Consider the following 20,500-nt stretch of genomic DNA (forward strand, 5'->3'; position numbering starts at 1 on the left):
GGCCAATCTAAAACGAATGCATCTGCTGAGAGGTGGGATGGGTGAAGAGTTAAGTCAGACCAATTTTCAGAAAACCCCCTGCATCCACGAACCAAGCACCTGCAAGTCCTCAAATCATCCCCATCCCCTGTTCCGTTCTTTCCTGCCGGAGACGACGCCAAGATGAACGCCGGCAGCTCGCTCGATCTATTTCTGCTCTGCGGCCGTCGTCCCTCCTTCGACGACCTCCTCGAGCGCTTCAAGTTCGTCCTTGTGCCGTCAGAGGAGCAACAGCCCCGCCCCGACGGAGGCGGCGGACGAGGATGCTCGATCCGGCGCTGGATGCGGAGACGAGGCCACCCTCGTGCGAGCAGCCCTAGGGACTCCGGTGTTCTTTTCCCAGACTGCGGCGAGGCTGCGCAACCCCGCGTCTGATGCAGACACAGAGAGTGTCCTCCTCCTGTACGAGCAAGCTGCAGCGTTCCCTGATGTAATTACTTGATATAAGTCAATGTTTTGGGTCTGTCTTTGAATGAATTCCTGAGCTCTTTTGTTCTGTGAAAAGTGAAAAGATCGATGTGATACTTCTGAATCCATTCCAGCACTTCAGTTTGTTTAGTCAAGGGAATTTGGAGTATACAAAGTAGACAATCGTATGCTTTCTTGTACCAACAAAGAAAGAAAGATCAGAGTACAAGTTTGCTGAATAATGTTGGAACAGAAATTCTCTGAATTTCTTCTAGCATGCTGCATAAACAACAAAAACAAGAAATAGAACAGATAGTTCCGTCCAGATTTTGATGATACAAGGATTCAAAAGAAGACACTGAAGCCTTTGAACATTAGAAATACATAATTCTGGAAACATTGCAAAGGTAACACTGAAGCCATAAACATGCATCTTAATGGAGTACAAATAATTCTAGGGACTCCATAATTCTGTCCTCCACATTGCAAAGACATAAATAAGTGTACAAATCATTGACATCTTACTAGAGTGCTTTCATATTGCACTCTGAGAAAAAAAAACTAGAAAATGAAACATGAAGGTTCCAAAAGACATTGCTTTCATATTACAAGTTTGCTGAATAATGTTGGAACAGAAAAATCCTGGATTGATTTTCTTCCTTTTTGTGAGGTTATCAATGAATATCTGAGCATCTGAATCCTTTATAGAACTTCTTAAGTTACGGTGATAATTTTGCAAGTCTCTCTTTGTGCAACCCACAAATTCGAATCCGCCTTCTCCAATACGAAGCAATCGAAAGGCACCGGATGTGCCAATGCTAGCTGTATGGTATGTGAGCAGTGTGGTTTTTGCCCTCTCACCAACTTGTCTACTAGACTTGATTAAATGCTGTTTGGTAGGTGAGACAAACTCATGTGTATGTTCTTCATGAAAATATGTTATTGAGTATTTGCCATCCTGCATAAGCTTGACAGTTATCATGGCCTCACAACCACATCTAGTAATCTTTGTCATATGCATTCTTGGCTTATTTCCGTTCACAACCTTTCTGGCTTCCTCTTTCTTGGTTCTGAAACCTGCTTTGGCACACAGAAATCGCCTCCACACCACCACCGAATTTGCTGCAGTCCTCTTCTGTCCATTTCGGACTGAAAACCCAACCTTGTGTGCATAAGCCTTGTAGAACTCCTCGACGGCTTCCATGTTCTCAAATGTCATACCTACAGCCGGCCTTAAGTTGTCATCACATTCTGGTGTACATGATGAACCCTATTAATTGGTACCATGAATTAGTATATGCCTAATGGGAAATAGAAATAAATTGAGAACAAACACAATGCTCTCACAAAAAGGCCCACTGCTGGTTCTCTTTTTGGGTGTACTGAAGCTATCCTGATTAGGGGAGGATTGATGTCTGCTTGACCACCGTTGTCTTGAAAAGAAAAATCACAGCTGGAATCGTTTTGTAATCCAACAAGAAAGGGTATGATTACCTATCCAGTTTGTACAACAGAAGAAAGAGAACTAACCAAATCTATCCACGACATACCTGTGCAATCATAGATTGATTTGGTGCTTTGTCAGAAATAGCTGGATTAATAACCAAAGAAGGGACGACCTCGCAGCCGCCGGCCATGGTCTGTGATGTGGAGTCCCGCTCCAACATGCTAGTCAGTTGAGGAGCAGTGAGGACATCGCACGAGGGCAGAAATTGGCAGTTCCCCGCCGTCATGTGAGGAGAGACGGGAGCCGTAAGGGAATCGCGCAAGAGTACTGGCGGCGGCGGATCCGGCGAGTTGGACAGGCGGACTGGTGGCGTCTCATCCGGCGAGTCATGGAGGAGGTCAGGTAGTCCAAACGACGGCAGCGCCATGATCGAATTGGAATCAGAAGGCAAAACGTCAACGTTACGAGGTGGCTTGATTCGTGGGTGCAGGGTTTTTTTTGAAAAGTTGTCTGACTTAACTCTTTTCACATCCCACCTCTCACCAGATGCGTTCGTTTTAGAACGGATGGTTCAGAGTCGGAGTTTTCAGATTTTAACCGGATATCACTTTTCACCTGATACACTCCCAAAGAAGATTATTCAAGGGACGAACGGCCGCGGCGGAGGCTGCTGCCAAATCGGCATGGGTGATCAGTCGCTTAATATGGGCCGTGGCCCTGATCTTTTTGTTTCCGGCTCGGTCTCAATACGACTGGGCTGAAATGGGCTGTCTCCTTTCGTACCGGTAACGGCCTGATCGGTACGTGCCATGTGTGTCGAAATGCAGCACGTTCTGAAAAAAAATGTGGCGCACACATACACTTGTACGATCAGGACACGTAATATGCATAACCATACCGTATACCGCACCGTGTATGTACGGTTGCGTTTACAGTAAAGTAAAATTTTGTAGATGTGCGTAGCATTTGCCAGTCTGATATATGACGAGTTTTAGACTAATAGTCATTTGCCTGTATACTGATCAGGTCTTGGTCATCTCGGAGAAGACCCAGCTCGGCGGTCAACGGGGCCCGCGGTCGTGTTAACGGCACCCTTGACCAGGTCAAGGTCAAGGTCGATCTTATTGCCCTCCGAGCAAACTGCTCTTCTTCTCCCGGTGCTAGATCAGGCGCCATTGATGCATGCCTTTATGGACAGTGTAACAATTAATATGCAGTGTTAAGTTGTTTAGATTTGAGAGCATCCGATGCCAACCTACCTCATTTGGCGCATGCCAATCTCCGTCATATATACGTCTTGGCCATTCACACATGCTCAATTATGATGATTCAGTATAACTGAATTATTTACTGGGAGTAATAAAAATGCGTGAAAAAGGGAAACTGAGAAAATAAATTGGGGAGGGAGCCTTTCTATCTCTTCTGCTGGCGCCATTGATGCCTGACTGACAGAGTGACCGTGCATGCAGTGTTAAGTTGTTTCAGTTCAGCATTCATCGATCCAATGGCAAACCTCATTTAAGGCGGCAAATAATCTTGGATTGTCTCGGCCGTTCACACACGTAGGTGCTTATAATTCAGTATATAGTGAAAACCTAAGCTTATTTACTGGTGTTAGTTTTAGACATAGAAAACATAGGAGTATCTGCAGTTATCTGGCCGGCCGGGTGTCAAATTATTTACTGTTTTAACCTTAAAGTACATTTACTCGTTTTTTTACACCCTTCAATTTGGTTTTTTGGAAAATACGGTATATTAATTACATTAGCAAGGTTTTCTTGAAAGTCATGCATATGCATGCTTAGATTTGTTGTTCTGAAAATAATTCCATGCATGATACGTGCAATATATGTTCCTTTACTTACGTGAGAGACATGTACGAAGTGTGCAAACGGGAGGGCGTTGACCGGAGGACAAGAGTCGTCGTCTATATATGGTGGTGCGTAGCTGCGAGATAAGCATGATGTACTCACTTACTAGTGGTAAATGTGTAAAATTCTGGAGCTGGCGCGCATACTTATATTAGATGCATCGCGGGCAAACTAACATACATTGTGTGGAGAGTTAAATGGAGCGATCACCACGGAGGACCACAATGGCGCCGCTGCTGCTTCTTCTTCTCTTCCTCGCCGCCGGCGGCGGCTGCATGCTTCAACCTCTCGCCCAGCCTGACAGCAATGATAAAAACGTATATATCGTTTATCTACCTCTTCTGCTCCTCCTCTCAATCTTGGTTAAACACATATATGGGCTCTAATTAATCAGAGCTATGGAGAACGACTAGTCATGGATCTTATATATTGTGTTTGAAATCCCGGGTAGCTCTTCCTCTTCCTCCGTGGATGCGTGTAATCCGTCAAAGTAGATAATTTTTCGTCTAACATTGGAATTCGACATGTTTGATTTGATTATTCCAGGACTCTCTCTGTATATATGTCTCTAACTAAGCATGTCTATGTGCACGGCGTGCAGGTTTCATAAGCATAGATTGCGGGTACCCGGGGGCGACGAGCTACGTGGACGACACCACGACGCTATCCTACTCCCCGGATGCGGCTTCACCGACACCGGCACCAACCACAACATCTCCGGTGAGTATGTCGTGCCACTGCTCGCTCGGCAAGTCCAAAACCTGCGGAGCTTCCCTAACGGCACGCGCAACTGCTACACGCTCCGCTCCCTGGTGTCCGGGCTCAATCGACCACCAGCCTTGTTCGACCTCTACATCGGCGTCAACTTCTGGATGGCGGTAGTGAACATGTCGTCGTCGTTGGACCGGGAGGGCGGCATGGTGATCACGGAGGCCATCGTCGTGGTTCCCGACGACTTTGTGCAGGTGTGCTTGGTGAACACCGCCGCCGGGACGCCGTTCATCTCCGGGCTGGAACCGAGGTCGCTCAAGAGGACGCTCTACCCGCAAGCCACGACGGCACAGGGACTGGTGAACCGCGCCAGGTTCAACGTTGCCCCAACTAACAAATCATATATTGCCAGGTATGTAACCCATGAAATTCTCAAAATTAATGTATCTCGATGATGGGCAAGGAAAAGTTAATTCCGCTGAGATTCCCTGCTGCAGCCTGCAGGTACCCTGACGACCCACACGACCGAATATGGTTGCCATGGTATGATGCTATGATGGCCGAGCTGTCGACGACTAAGAGGGTACAACACATTGAAAATGACCTCTTTGAGGCACCGTCGGCAGTGATGCAGACAGCGTTGACGCCACCGAACGGCTCCGGCGTCGACTTCTACAGGAACCCGGATCCCCATCCCAATGACCCATGGATTGGGGACATCGCCATCATGCACTTCTCTGAGCTGCAACTCCTCGATGGCAGTGATGTGCGCCAGTTCTACGTGAACTTCAACGGCAAGAAGCCGTCGTACCCAACAGCCTTCACACCGCAGTACCTCTACAGTGGCGCCGTCTACAATGCTTGCCCTCCCATCTCTACAACATCTCCATCAACGCCACTGACAACTCGACTCTGCCACCAATTATTAACGCCATTGAGGTGTTCTCCGTCATCCCCACCACCAACATTGGAACTGACTTGGGTCCATCTTCTATATTTAAATAGATGATCCCACTACCTACTTTTTTTAACATGTAAGCATGCGACCTCATTAGGCCTACCATATCACCATGCAAACCATGCCACCTCATCATCAAGTCATGCATGTCTTTTTTTAAACCATGCATGTATTCATTTACTTTTTTTCATTAATCTATAAATTCAACCATGGCCACCTCATCAATTAAATAATGTTTTTTGAAAAAGTTTTACTGAGTTTTCTCTTTTTACACATCATTATGTCACATACTTCTTACGTTTTATTGTTTTTAAATGCAAAGCAAAACACTTTCACATTTTGTTCCCATTAGTTTTAGTTAATTTTAAACATCTATAAAGTAAAGAATATATCATACAATTTCGTGCTTTCAATTTTGAATACTCTTTCGTTGCTACTGAATTTTTACTCATGTTAACTAAAAATTATCGCAACAACGTGCGGGTATCGTCTAGTTAATTTAAATAATTAAGCACATACTCTCTTCTTTCAAAATATAGGGCCCACACGTTTTCCAGCATTTTACTCTGACCAATGGTTAGTGCATCTATATATGCATTGTGTGACATAAATTGATATTGTTCGATTTGTAATCCAAGAAAACTTTTCATTGCCTCACTGGTACCAATTTTGTATGAACTAAGCCACATGTAGTTAGACAAATTATTGGTCATAGTTAAATCTTTTGAAAATGTTTACCCGCTATATTTTAGAATGAAGGGAATATCTAGTGACGTACCGCGCATTCATGTGCATGCTCTACTTAATTAAAAAGTTGAGTATGATATGATTAACTATTCTGCATGCATGTGTAGCATCTGCCGCCATGGCCATCAAGGCCAAGTATCACGTGCAGAAGAACTGGATGGGCGACCCATGCCTTCTGAAGAATATGGCGTGGGATAGGATCAATTGCAGTTATGGCATTACCAACTCTTCAAGGATCACAAGCATGTAAGGTTCATGACCAAATGGACAAGGTTACAAATATGATCAATATTGTATTTCAGTTTCACTTTTTGGCTAGTAATTTATTCATATAGAATTCTACCGAACAGGAATCAAGTTTTTTCTCGAGCAAAAAAGCAACCTAAAAAGCAATATTGGCGGGGACCTTTCCCCTGAGTGTAACACACGGGAAAACTAATCCTGTGTGTTTTCAGCCCTTCTCCAAGTGTTTCTAGATCATAATGAATTGGGAGCATTACATATTCTAGTAGTACCTGTTTATATGGATAACATGCATTTTTGGTTCCTCAACTGTATACTGATTATAGTCGATTCTCATTTTGGTCCTTCGGTTCTAATATCAAACATTTAGGACCATAACTTTTCAAATCGAACAACTTTGGTCTCTAATTGGCCCACTACATGTGTGAAACCACCGCCACATCATTGTTCATCCTACTTCGACTCAGTTCTAGGATAAAAAAATTTGGATTGAATTTGAATAGTATAGAGGCCGAGTCAAGGTATGATTATTGAATTCTAAAGACTAATTAAATCTAGAAGTCGAGACATAAAAATAAGACTTCTATATATTAATTGCCGAAAATGACCGTCCTCTACACATGTGTTCTTTGTAGAAGCCTGTCATATAGTGGTCTCACTGGTGATATATCGTCATCTTTTGCGGAGCTCAAGGCCCTCCCATACTTGTAAGTTCAAGTGCTGGATTTTCAGCTAATTTATCTCTAGTTAGTTTTTGTAACAAAAAACTTAAGAAATTATTGATCTTGTTCAATTTCTTTATCTTATAGGGATCTGTCGAACAATAACTTGACAGGCTCAATTCCAGCTGCTCTTTAGCAGTTACTTTCGGTGACAGTTATGTAAGTTGGGCAATGTTAGCAGTTCACAGGCCAGCTATAGCTAGGACTAAACTCACGCACTTAATATTTACACAGACAATCTCATATACACGGCATATGCGTCGTAATTAAAAAGATTATTTTGTTCCAACAAGTCATGCAACTCTTGTCAAAATTTCCTGAATTATTGAGTGATGATGTATGTAGCATTGTGTTTATTACTTCTTTTTTTCACTCCAGAGATTTGTCGGGCAACCAGCTGAATGGAACAATTCCCCCTGAACTTCTCAAAAGAATTGAAGATGGCTCTTTGGATCTAAGGTACGTATGGTATTATTTCCCCTATTCCTAGCTATCCGTCATGGTATATCTATGTGTTGGAATCTAATTAAACATTCATTAGATTAAACATGAATATACATACTGGTCAACATTAGAGTACTAACAAAAGGAGATTAAGGGAGATTTAACCGTACGTCCAGTGGACGAGGAGGCCATGGTCGTAGTCGCCATAGGATGGAGGTACCGGCATCCTTCAGGCCGATACCGTCATTGACCGGTGATCGTGGTGACGACCTTCCTGCAACTTCAGCGCTCCATAGATCGGTAGGGCTTGTGTTTGGTCTCATGTGAATCAGGGATTCAAATGAGGGCCAAATCTTTCTTTATATGGCGCTGCGCTACAAGGGGCCGAAACCGAAGTTGGTAAGTGCCCCCGATCAGGGCATGATTTGTGGGGTTAAATGACAGAACGTTGGTTCTGGGCATCTAGCCCATCAAATCCTTAAAACAACACCCTTAACCGTGGGCGTGATTTAGGAGCCTTAATTTTGGTAATAAACCAGATCAACCAACACTATGTACATGCAGGGTAAATTTGATTGAGCATCTTTATTGACATCAATTAACTTGGTCCTTAATTAATTTGTTAGACATGGCAACAATCCAGACCTTTGCACAGGCAGCAACTCATGCGAGCTGGCCGCTAAAATGAAGAACAGAGTGACCATCTACATTGCTGTCCCTACCCTTGTCATTCTGGTGATAGTATCAGCGGCAATGCTAGTCCTTTTCTTACTTAGACCCCGGAATCAGCAGCAAGGTGAGTGTCATGACCAAGCTAGCTTAAGGACACAACAAGCGGTCATTCATATCTGGTCTGGTCTAATAATTCACCAAATTGTCTTTATACATATAAAGGATCAATCAAGAACATGACCACGGTAAAGCCGCAAAATGAGGAGCCAATATCGACGAGGAGCTATGGCGGCGCTGATGTTGATTCGGTGAGGATAGTCGAGAACCACCGGTTCACGTACAAGGAGCTCGAGATAATAAGCAATGGTTTCGAGAGAGTGCTCGGCCAGGGAGGGTTCGACCGTGTCTATGACGGCTTTCTGGAAGATGGTACCCAGGTTGCGGTGAAGCTGCGGTCTCATGCTTCCAATCAAGGCGTCAAGGAGTTCCTCGCAGAGGTACAGTGAAATTAAATTCTTTAACTTGAAACACAACTGCAGAGGACGGAGACAATAGAACTTCCATTTCTTCAAAAAAATAGATTTGGAACATATGTAGGAAAAACATATACATGGCACTGCTCATGTAAACATACTAGCAACACAAGTCTCTAATCCTTTAGAAAAAAAGTATATGATATCATTGTGAAATTTGATGAGTCTGAAGTATTGTGCTTGTCCAGGCTCAGATTTTAACCCGGATTCACCACAAGAATCTTGTGTCCATGATTGGCTACTGCAAGGATGGGGAGTATGGCACAAGGAACCCTACGGGAGCACATTGCAGGTATCATGTTCCCGGGCTTCTGCATTGGAAGCTGCACGAAACCCACGTTATTACGTTTTTTTCTCGATAAAGGGCGCTTTATTACATTATTACACACAAATTGTATGGCTTGCAACTGACAAATATTTCCAAGCAAAGTAACATATAGCTTAACTGATACACATGAATTTCGGCAGTCAGTGCCTATATCCTGGTCTGAAAGTCACAGTTTAACTAATACCATTTTGTATTTGCAGGAAGCGACCGCCACGGTGCATGTTTACCATGGAGACACAGACTCAGCATCGCACTTGAATCTGCCGAAGGTACACATTTGTCACCGCGGCCGCCGCTGTTTAACATTCTTGTTAATTTTCAAAAACTTGATTACGGTAGTGATGTGCAGGGTTGGAGTACCTACACAAGGGGTGCAACCCGCCTCTCATCCACAGAGATGTCAAGGCCACCAACATCCTGCTGAATGCCAAACTCGAGGCCAAGATTGCCGACTTCGGTTTGTCGAGGGCCTTTGACCATGACACCGACCTTGTTTCCACAAATACGATCGTCGGCACCCCCGGGTACGTGGATCCGGAGTACCAGGCGACGATGCAGCCGACGACCAAGAGCAATGTCTACAGCTTCGGCGTGGTGTTACTGGAACTGGTCACCGGGAAGCCGCCCATCCTTTCGGAGCCGGAGCCCACAAACATCATCCACTGGGCACGACAGCGGCTGGCACGGGGCAACATTGAGGCTGTGGTGGATGCGCGCATGCACGGGAATTACGAAGTCAACAGCGTGTGGAAGATGGCGGAGATCGCCCTCAAGTGCACCGCTCAGGCATCGGCGCAGCGGCCCGCCATGGCCGACGTGATTGCGCAGCTGCAAGACTGCGTCGAACTCGAGAAGGGTCGCCCCGTCGGATTCTATCCTAGCGACAGCAGCAGTGTAGATGTTCTGGAGTGGAGTTATAGTGCTATCGGCAGTGGCCAGTCCACTGACGTGAGCAACACTGCATTTGAGATGGACAAGAGGATGACCAGTGTAGTCACCGGTCCTGCTGCGCGTTGAAGACTCCCCGGTTTAAAACTAGCTATAATCATCATTTTTAAGTCACTTAACGTTATTTACTAGTCAGTCTGTTCTAAATGTGAGAAGTAGTTATACTTCTTAAAGTTTGGTAAAATCTGTCAACATTATTATTATGCCGGTCATGTGCACGCAATATTATTATGGCACTAAATATCATATTATCTGGTTCATGGTGGAAACAAATTCAAGAAAAGAGGTCCAAATTAATTGTAGAAATCCTGCGTCTTTTCCTTTAATACTGATATCAAATGAAAATTTCCTACTACTAGTATATTGTTCCTTGTTCCTTTGATCCATATTCCAGTATTCCACAAGACTGAAGTGTCCTTGTCATTGTTCTCCTTGTTGGCCTCGATCCTCTGCTTCCTCCTGAAGCCAGCCCATCGGCGTCCTCCAGTCTCTTCTTCGCAAGCAAGCGCCGCCTCTGTTTCTTCATCCTCTGCTTCTCGGGGTTCTTTTTCTTCTCATCATCCTGCTCGGTATGAGATGCGCCGCCGATGAAGCTTTGTCTAAATGTCCGCCCCCGCTGCTGGTGCTGGACAGGGACAGATTGAGCTTCCCCACCATTTCCTCGCGGGTACGTGGGGGTAAGCTAGCTGGAGTTTCGCCTGAGAAGAAGGAAGGTCAAAGGAGGCCGCCGGTGGCGGCGGGGATAGTCCTGAAATTGTGCTGCAGATCACAGCTAGAGCAACGGGGAGCAGCCTTCTGGAAGACGGGCTTCTTTCGTGGGCCGGACCATTTGCAAATTTGCCCTCTTTTCAGATTCGAAAGCCCGTAAACAAAATCTGGAAATCGCAACGAAGGCCCGCTAACTTGATAGGCAAAATCATTTTGTTTTGCTCTTAGCCGTACGTCCTCCCTCCCACTGCTATAATATTTTTCTTTTTAGCAATCAACGGGGGGAGAATTCCCACCTGAATATTTTTAGCAATTACCACTGTTACATACTTATTTCTCATGCAAACTCATCGTACAAGATCACCGTCAACACGTTTCGATCTAGTGGCCGGCAAGAAGCAACCAGGCAGGCCATGCGTCTTTACACGTTCTACAGATTCTCTCGGGGCACGACAGCTTTTGGAACGGTAAATAAACTAGACTACACATGGCATTGACGTCTTGCAAATCGCTGCCAAACGCGTGCATGCTGTGTTAAAAGAAAAGAAATGGTCGATCATTGGTGGATAACAGTATAGGCGAGAGAGGATAAGTACGTACTAGGTGTTTCTCAAAGTCATGTTGAGATAATTTCAGATGATGAGAGACAAAGGAAGCGCACTGGAAGCCTAAAAAGCAGGTCTCACCTGTCTCAAGACGGAGAGGATTATGGCAAAAATCTTAAATGGGGTCGTAAGTGGTAAAAGTTTTGTTAAATGGGATAAAAAATGAAAAATCCATTAAATGGGGTCAAAAAATTGGAACTTGGTGGTGAAAAACGGAATTCACTTTATATTATTTCAAAGAACCAGAGTAAACGAGAGTATTACATGGGGGGAGAAAAGATATTCACGGCACGAGCCGCCGACGGTTATCATTTAACAGAGCACGCACGTACGTATACCAATCTTTTTCCTTAATTATCGCGTGGCCTGATAATTAGCGCTCCTGGACAGTGGATTGGTGACGGCCGGGCGAAAGGTGGCCGCTTGATGATGATGTAGAGAGCCCTGCTAGCTAGTGTTGGAGAAATGGATAGATGAGAAAAAGATAGCCACCGGGAGCTAGAGATAACGTGCCGACATAGCAAACCATGGTGAAAGCTACACACACGTTGCCAATAATTGAAAGAAGCTGCTAACCGGTCCTAGATATTATTATTTTTTTGCCAAAAACAAGCCGGCAGAACAAACATAAATATTAGTACGCGCTCTAGTTTAATTGCTTTTGTTGAAATCCTCTGAACAAATATTTGGAAGACTAGGCTAACGTACAGGAGAGTAGTCACGTGCGGTTCCAAGCTGGCGCACGTGCGTGCTGTCCCCCTCGGACCCTGCAGACACACGGGCGGACGTACAGCTCCTCGTTTAATTTCTTCTTGTCTGAGTATTGATCTCAGACATGGTCCTAGTATACGTTTCAATTTTTTGGCTGTACGTACCATGTCCAACACGCCCTATGTAGGTGACACAAGATGCACCCAAGAATAAAATATAAATAATATCAATCAAGGATTTATCGATCATAACTTTAGTCCAGAAGCATTGTTAGTAAAAACAACGATCCTCCGTGTGCTTGCGCATGCATGTACGTTATTTTAATGTGTCTTGTAAATATAAAGAAAAAGACCGTGTATACACTGACACAAAAGAACCCTCAGAGAGAATAAGAAAAGGTAAATACATAAAAACAGTGTCCTAAGTGGCTGTAGCTGCTAAAATATTAATACACGGCACGGTTTACATTTTGTACATATTTTGTAGTGCATGAATCGTGCCGCCCTATGCAATACATACGCATGCATGATGTGTACTCAACAGTACTTATTCCGTTTCTAAATACTTGTCGTTGTTTTATTGCAAGTTTGGAAAAAGTACTGTACCGCTCGTCTGTCCATATACTAACCGCGACGCCTATCCACCTGAAAGACAACAAGAAATACTACTGTACATACGCATACACACACTAAAGTTGACAAAAGGTACCAAGGCAGATGCAAACACAAGCAAGAAAGAAGACGACAACAGGTGACGTGGAGACTCGGCTTGACGTACGTGGACAACTTGCGGCCCAAAAACGACCGCCCCGCTCTCAATTTTTAATTAAACACAAACTTAATTATATATCCATGTTATATACACACACACACGCCCAGATGGAATGTAACTTCAAACCTTTTCAGTGTATAGTTATGTTCTTACAAAAAAAAAGTGTATAGTTTATGCAAATGGTTGGCTGGATGTGCACGCTCTAATCGGATTGAATATGAATTATTAATCCATCTTCGTGTATAGTCCATCCTATAATAATACTCCTGCTACGCGACTACACGATCAAAACAGGAGGTTCCCAAAACCCTTTTTGACCATATAAAAATACTTGCCTCCAAAATGGGACGAAACATAAAAAAAAACCTTCTTTTAATAATAATCCATTCTAGAGCCGATAAGTTTGAGCGAGTGATAGAGAGTGAGCCAGCAGCCCCAATGAAACCATCCACGTCAGCAGGGGCCCAGCCCAACCCCGGGCCCGCATGTCACCGAGAGCAGCCTGCCCGATGCGTGCGATTTTTAAAGCCTTTCTATTTTTTCTCTGTGCGAGGCCAACCACCTCTCGCTTTCTCCCTCGCCTTTTGCCCGCCATTAATGAGCTCCCCTTTTGTCCTTCTCCTTCTTCTAGAAGAGTACAAGAGCCGCCACTAGCTGCGAGGAAGAGGAGGAGTATCGGACCGGATTCCCCGCACTTTTCTCTCGGTAGCGTCCGTCGCGAGCAGCTCGCTTTCTTTCTCGCTCGGTGGTGGGGGGGCGGAAAAGGTCGACGATCCACCCTAGGGGCGAGGGCGTCGAGGGAGAAAGCTTAGGAGGGGGGACGGATCGGGATCAATCCCTTCTTCTAGGGGCCTCCTTTTCCTGGCTTCGATTCCGATCTCTCTCTCTCGGAGAGCGGCGCCAAATCTCGCGAGCTTTCTGATTTGGGCGCGGATACTGCTGCTCGTGATTCGATCTTGCTGCTGCCTCTGTTCGTCCGCCAGCTCCGGCGAGCGGGGAGGCGGTGGGTGCCTTGGTGGTGGTCGAGCCATGGGGAATTGCTGGGGCGCCAAGATCAGCTCCGACAACAGCTCCTCGTCCCCTTCAGGTGCGTGCCTCTTCTTCTTGTTTCTCCGGATACTGGGGAAACTTCTAATTGGAGCGCTAATTTGAGCTATCCGGCAGGCTGCTAGGTGTTTTTGTTCCCCCAATTTCTTTCTCAAGTGATCAATCGATTTTTTTTTCCTCCTGAGGCACACAGTCGATTTATTAGGAAAACAAGTACTGGATCAACAATTGGTCTGTGGTAATTGTGCGCTTTGCATCTCTTGTCCTCCTCCGGAAAATAGTACTATTAGGTTATGCTGATTTCTGTCCAAATTAACTGGATTAAGATAGACCAATCAGTAAATTCAGTTGATCACCAAACTGGATTTGCCTCCTAGCAAAGTTCAGTTCCTGCTCTAGAAAAATATCTGTATTGAGCTTACACTCTTGGTCTTGGACTGCTTCATGTTTGAACATCAATTCGTTCGTTTTAGGGGCTAGGAGAGGAAGCTTCGGATGTAAATGCTAGAGTTTGCTTTTATCTGACTTTTCCTTTGATTTCTGAGTGCCCTGTTGAAATCATCTGACAGATAGGAAGGTTTGAATTCGGATGCTGCTTTTGGCTAAAACTATGTGCTTTTCTTAAATGTTACGTATTGTCTGTCTTATGCTGCTTATTTAATTCTCTTCTAATTAAAGAGGAAAGTTCATATTTTTCGTCCGACCTAACTTATCCAAGCTTAACTTTTTGCCGTTCAATGTTAGGCAAGTCAAATTAATGATACAGTAAGGAACAGCCATTTTTCTACACTAGAAATGTGATTGGATAATGTCTGAAAGTCTGCACTTTCTTGTGATGTTCAGGGGCAACTTCCAAGTTTGCTAGTAGGAATGGAGCAACCTTGAGCAACTCCAGCAGCTATGTCTCGGTCGCGTCAGTACCACGGAGCGAGGGCGAGATTCTAGAGTCAGCAAATGTCAAGGCATTTACCTTCAATGAGCTCAGGACCGCAACAAGAAACTTCCGTCCAGACAGTGTGCTTGGCGAGGGAGGGTTTGGATCAGTCTTCAAGGGGTGGATCGATGAGAAGACTCTTACCCCAACTAAGCCAGGCACCGGGATGGTCATTGCTGTCAAGAAGCTTAACCAGGAAGGCTACCAGGGTCACAGGGAATGGCTGGTTAGTGGCAATTTGCTAAAAAGGTTTTTTTGTTTATTTTAGTTTTGCATTTTGGATGACATGGCCTCCTTTGGTTGTACAGGCTGAAGTAAATTACCTAGGACAACTATCGCACCCGAATCTTGTAAAGCTCGTGGGGTACTGTGTTGAAGACGAACAGCGGCTTCTTGTCTATGAGTTCATGCCTCGTGGGAGTTTGGAGAATCATCTCTTTAGGAGTAAGTGTCTGTCCTCTGGTACTCTTTCTATTAACATGCTGCCATTCCCCAGTTTCAAAGGGCTGATGCTGAAAATGTTCAATATTCAGGGAGTTCACATTTCCAGCCACTCTCCTGGAACCTCCGGATGAAAATCGCCATTGGAGCAGCGAAAGGTCTTGCGTTTCTCCACAGTGACAAGGCTAAAGTCATCTACCGTGATTTCAAGACCTCAAATATCCTCTTAGATGCGGTATATACTCTACCTTCAAGATTCTTCTCCCGTGTTCACAAAATATCTCGATCGGTCAAGCTGATATTCAGATAATTTCTTCAGAGCTATGACGCAAAACTCTCAGATTTTGGTCTGGCAAAGGACGGGCCGACCGGTGACAAGAGCCATGTGTCCACAAGGGTAATGGGGACATATGGGTATGCTGCACCAGAATACCTTGCAACAGGTAGGTTGATCCTTCCACTTTAGGACCCCCCTATATGCAACTAGCTAGCACAAATATCTTACTGAATATCTAACCACACCCGCCTCGTCACTCACTCTACGTCATCGATCATGATGCTGAACTTAACTCCACGCCTAACTGATTTTCCACATGCATTTCAATCATCAGGCCATCTGACCACAAAGAGCGACGTGTTCAGCTTCGGCGTGGTCCTCCTGGAGATGCTGTCAGGGCGGCGCGCTGTGGACAAGAACCGCCCGAACGGGGAGCACAACCTGGTGGAGTGGGCGAGGCCGTACCTGACGAGCAAGCGGCGCATCTTCCGCGTCCTGGACGCCCGGCTGGGCGGGCAGTACTCTCTCACCAGTGCCCAAAAGGCAGCGTCGTTGGCGCTGCAGTGTCTCTCTGTGGAGTCCAGGCACAGGCCAAGCATGGAGCAGGTTGTCACGGTCCTGGAACAGCTCCAAGAACCAAACGAAAGAGGGGACAACCCTCACCCGCAGGCACAGAAGAAGCCGAGCAGCAACCGGAGCTTGACTGGCTCGAAACCGTCGTCGATGAAGCCAGTTTGAATCGAGAGGATGATAGCAAGGTATGTACTATATGTATAGAGAGAGATGTGTATTTGACTGTTGAGGTGTAATTTAGTAGGATCTTAGATACCTGTGAATGAAGAGGCAGCAGATTTGTGAATCTTTAATTTGTGCCTTGTATTTAGGGCGGGTTTTTTGGGGGAGCTTCTTCTAGCCTTTATCATGTACAGCTTACATATACACTCTTAGCTTGTCTCTGTATGTAGCTTTCTGTTTTGTATATGCTTGGCGGCTATGATTCTGAGGCGCAGAGGGGTTTTGTTCAAGAGCCTCAAATTTTTCGTCAAGTTGAACGCTTACATTCAGGTGCTCTTGCGTGTGCAGAATTCAGTGTAGACAACCGATTGCAGATGGTACTCCCTCCGTCCCTAATTAATTGACACTGGCTTTTTTTAAAAAAAAATTAACGCAGAGTCCACGTTTAATTGAAGATCTGTACTGTAGGTTTTACATCATCTTCCTCCTTACCTTTCTTAATCCTCATGTCGAACTCAACAAGAACGGAGCAAGCAAATGAGATGCCTCGTTTAGGGCAAGTCATCTCAATGGGAGAACCCTGCAAAACTAGATATTATTATTCACTAGTTAATTCCTCGTAGGAGAGCAATAAGATACTTAGTACTTTTCTTTCTAGCTACTCCATCCATCTGTTCCAAATTATAACATGTTCTAGCTTTGTTGTAAGCAAAACTTTATAGACTTGATAGAATTTGATCAAGTTCGTAACAAAATGTCCAACGCCCAAAAGCGAGCGGGATAACAACATGCATAAAACTTGTGCGCAGAGGGAAAAAGTTGTGCATGTGGCTGGGTTATAGGATGAGGTAGGGCAGAGGGGTTTCAGAAGCTATCGAACACATCTCCTTCTCTCGTTCTCTCTTAAGCTCGCGGTGCCGACCTTGCAACACGGAGGTCGAGCACACCCTCCTCCGCCACAACACTGGTTCTCACTACGCCCCCACCTCGTCTTCTCCTTTTCCTCAACTGCTAGTTCTTTGGCCTTGGAAGTCCTAATTACATTCCCCTAAAACTCCTAATTTCTACTGGTTTTGGTCCTGCCTGGCATATGCACTAAGTGGAAGGCCATCACACCGCATACGATAATGCTTCTTCAGACCTACCTTACAGGAATTAAGGGATCAATATTGTTCCCTAAAAAAAAGGGATCAATATTGTTATATTTCCTTAATAGCTTTTTTCATACCATTTGACATTCTACAATATTAAGTTTTGTTTGATATCATAATGACTAAAAGATAGTTCTATTTCCTTAGTAACTTCTTTCATAGTAATTGCAATTCCACAATTTCATCACCAAGACATGGAAGTAAATATTCAGCCATAACACCAAAAATTACTATTTATGGATTGGAGGGGGTACTAAATAGGTGAATACAAAACTAAGCACATAATTCATAGCATTTTATTTTATATAGCGACCTACAAGAGATAAAAGAGACTACTGGGTTATCTCTGCTAATATTTACAATATAGTTACGCAAAGAATCCTCAACATCCCGCGCTGCTATATATCCATATAGTTGTATGGAGCCCATGTTTGTAGGAAGTTTAGCCAATTTTAATGAAAAAACTTGCATCAAAGGACATATACCATGCACAAGGCACCTTTTGCGACCAGGCAGGCAAGTGGGCGGCTCCAGTGGTGCTTCATCAAAGATTAAAAATTATGTTAGAACAAATAATGATGGTTGACACTCTCATATCTATGCAAATGTTATTTCAAAATGAGCGCACCTTTTTCGTTGGGTTCATTAGTCATATACTTGCTCATTTTTTATGAATTCGAAAATTTAACAATAAGTACTAACTGCCAAGGGTCCATAGGGTATCACTAGCTACTAGGGAGATAAGCTAAACATATTGCAAGTCTTGTATAGACTAGCAAATACTTATTTTTCTTATCACAGTGCACATTTGCATAATAGTAGTTTCCATAAACTTCCCAATCAAGTTTAGGAACACACTACTTTTGACATACTAGCTTTTAGCATCCTTCTGATATACATTTTATATTTCAAAACAAACTAACGAATGCAACACAGCCTCAAACTTTTAATCAATTGACCACCGCATATGGTGCTTGCCAACACAATAAAAAATAAGTAAATTGGAAAGAGATCAGGATTCCTTACTCTCATCAGGTTCAGTAATACGATGATATTTTAACAAAGCAAAATGCTTGTATATAGAACCATCACGATGGCTGGTACCCTCGATGGCATCGAAGGGCATCACATAGTCTCTCATCCTCGTCACTTGTATTTCTCTCATAATTTTCCTCTTAGTGATGGCAAAATGCTTATCAACTGGGACATGATTGGAGATGCAGAAAAGATCAATGTCATAAGGGGAGTGGCGGTACCGCAGCTTGGGATGCCCCGCTGCAATGTTCCTTGCCATGAGGATCCAGGGGTACTGACAAGCAGATCTATACATAACGTTCCTTGCCATGAGGATCCAGGGGTACTCATAAGCAGATCTATACAGACATATATATCACAAATTAATACAAATCCACATCACTTATTTTATGACAAACCAATAAATTTCGGCTCAAACAAGAAACTAGATGCTATATTTAGTTTGCAGGTTGACCGAATTGCTATGTACAGATTCCAACTCTAGCACTAGAGGAAATTCACTAGCTAGTAAAAGTAAACTAACATCAATTCTATTTTTTTTGCAGATAAGAATAAACAAAACAAAAAAAGAGTAAACCCGGATCGAGAATTTAGTATTGGTGTGTCAATAATCCAGGCAGTGGCGGTCTGGCGGAGCCAGAAATCCATCAAACCCCAGGCTGTTGTTCAAATCACGAAAATTAGCAAGCTAAGACCCAGGCCAAATCTTCAAATCACTAGAATTAACAAATCACTAGAATCCAGGGCCAGAAACTTCTCGGGCCAGCGATCGAGCATGGTTGGATCTGATTTGCGAGAAGAATTAATCGACAGAAGCAAAGTAAACTCACCGGTAGACACGGTCCAGATTCCGCCATGAGTGGAGCATCTCAAGTTCCGGGTGAGGAGCTGAAGCGATTGGGACGAGACGGCGCGCGAATCAGCCAGCCACGGGCGGAGGACCCAGTAGCCAGTAGGGCAAGGTAGGGCGCCCGCCCTAGCTTGATTTTTGCCTCAGTTACGAATTGGGGAAGATTGTGAAACGGGGATCTAAAGGGCGGAATCCGTTCGTGGGGTGATGGGAGGAGAAACGGTCGGGAGCGAGAGAATCGAAGGGGAGATAGATACCTGCGGTTCGGTGGAGGCGCTCGAGCGAGGAGGAAGACGAAGGGGGCTCGGGCGCTCGGCAGCGGGATGAGTGGCGGCGCTCGCGCGAGGAGGAACACTCAAGGGGGCTCGGGCGCTCGGCAGCCGTGGCTGATTGCAAGGTTACCGTGTGTAATTGCCAGGTTAGCCGTGCCTGATTGTCAGGTTACCCGTGCATACTTGTTAGGTTAGACGACATGCCTGATTGCGCGGTTACCCATGTCTAATTGTCGGGTTAGACGACATGCCTGATTGTCATGTTACCAGTGTCTAAATGCCGGGTTATACGACGTGCCTGATTGCCAGGTTATCCGTGTCTAATTGCCGGGTTAGGGCATCTCCAAGGGTGACTGGCCAAATGGACATGACATCCGCCCGTTTGTTCATTGTCCGAACAATTTGGCGCATGTCCATTTACCACATCACCCAATGGACACAAGCTAAATGTCCACCTTTCAAATTGTCCACACCTATTTCTCAATGCATTCTATTACCAAAAAAACTATGTATTCAATCCAAGAATAAATAGTGGGTGCAAAGTAATTAAAATGACATGATCCAAATATCTATGACAAAGTTCAAATATCTGAAATGACATAGTACCAAAATAAACAAAATCATATGGTGCATCATCACAAGATCAAATGACATTGCGTGCCACAACTTTGTCATGGCATCCATCAAGCTTGTGTCAGCCAATACACAACATAAATAACAATGAGACAATACAGTAAAGCTATTATTCTATGGCATGCAGCCTAGCATATACACAATAATACACATCAAGTATCCTAAGCATATACACAACAACACACAGCTATTACCTAACCTCAAGTATCAACATGCAAGTGAATTTTGGAAGGAGTGTTTTTTCTCTTTTCTTTAGGCT

The 20,500-nt window shown here is 44.4% G+C and overlaps 2 protein-coding genes and 1 pseudogene across 14 annotated transcripts; 2 read left to right on the forward strand and 1 right to left on the reverse strand.

Annotated features, from left to right (window-relative positions):
* The first annotated feature begins 3,989 nt into the window (after positions 1-3,989).
* On the forward strand, positions 3,990-10,277 carry LOC100841426 (annotated as a pseudogene).
* Positions 10,278-10,344: 67 nt separating this feature from the next.
* On the reverse strand, positions 10,345-19,759 carry LOC100821404. Of its 13 annotated transcripts, none has more exons than XR_002963433.1 (5): positions 19,317-19,541; positions 18,478-18,824; positions 17,937-17,990; positions 16,793-16,880; positions 10,345-12,739 (listed from the first exon to the last, which is right to left on the reverse strand). XR_002963433.1 is itself a non-coding variant. In XM_024459381.1 (5 exons), exons 1-5 carry the CDS (start codon positions 19,352-19,354, stop codon positions 12,732-12,734), a joined length of 543 nt encoding a protein of 180 aa, XP_024315149.1. In that variant the 5' UTR covers positions 19,355-19,541; the 3' UTR covers positions 10,345-12,731. The 13 variants fall into 13 exon arrangements, 9 of the variants coding, with proteins under 9 accessions (XP_024315149.1, XP_024315145.1, XP_024315147.1 ...); XM_024459381.1 differs by having other exon boundaries at positions 16,793-16,888; XM_024459377.1 differs by lacking the exon at positions 10,345-12,739 and adding an exon at positions 16,342-16,692 and having other exon boundaries at positions 16,793-16,888.
* On the forward strand, positions 13,603-16,574 carry LOC104582774 (receptor-like cytoplasmic kinase 176). The gene is made up of 6 exons (XM_010233537.3): positions 13,603-13,953; positions 14,757-15,073; positions 15,156-15,291; positions 15,381-15,523; positions 15,608-15,731; positions 15,900-16,574. Exons 1-6 carry the CDS (start codon positions 13,896-13,898, stop codon positions 16,301-16,303), a joined length of 1,182 nt encoding a protein of 393 aa, XP_010231839.1. The 5' UTR covers positions 13,603-13,895; the 3' UTR covers positions 16,304-16,574.
* Positions 19,760-20,500: the final 741 nt, after the last annotated feature.

The sequence above is a fragment of the Brachypodium distachyon genome, chromosome 2, assembly GCF_000005505.3.
Source record: "Brachypodium distachyon strain Bd21 chromosome 2, Brachypodium_distachyon_v3.0, whole genome shotgun sequence".
Lineage (NCBI taxonomy): Eukaryota > Viridiplantae > Streptophyta > Magnoliopsida > Poales > Poaceae > Brachypodium > Brachypodium distachyon.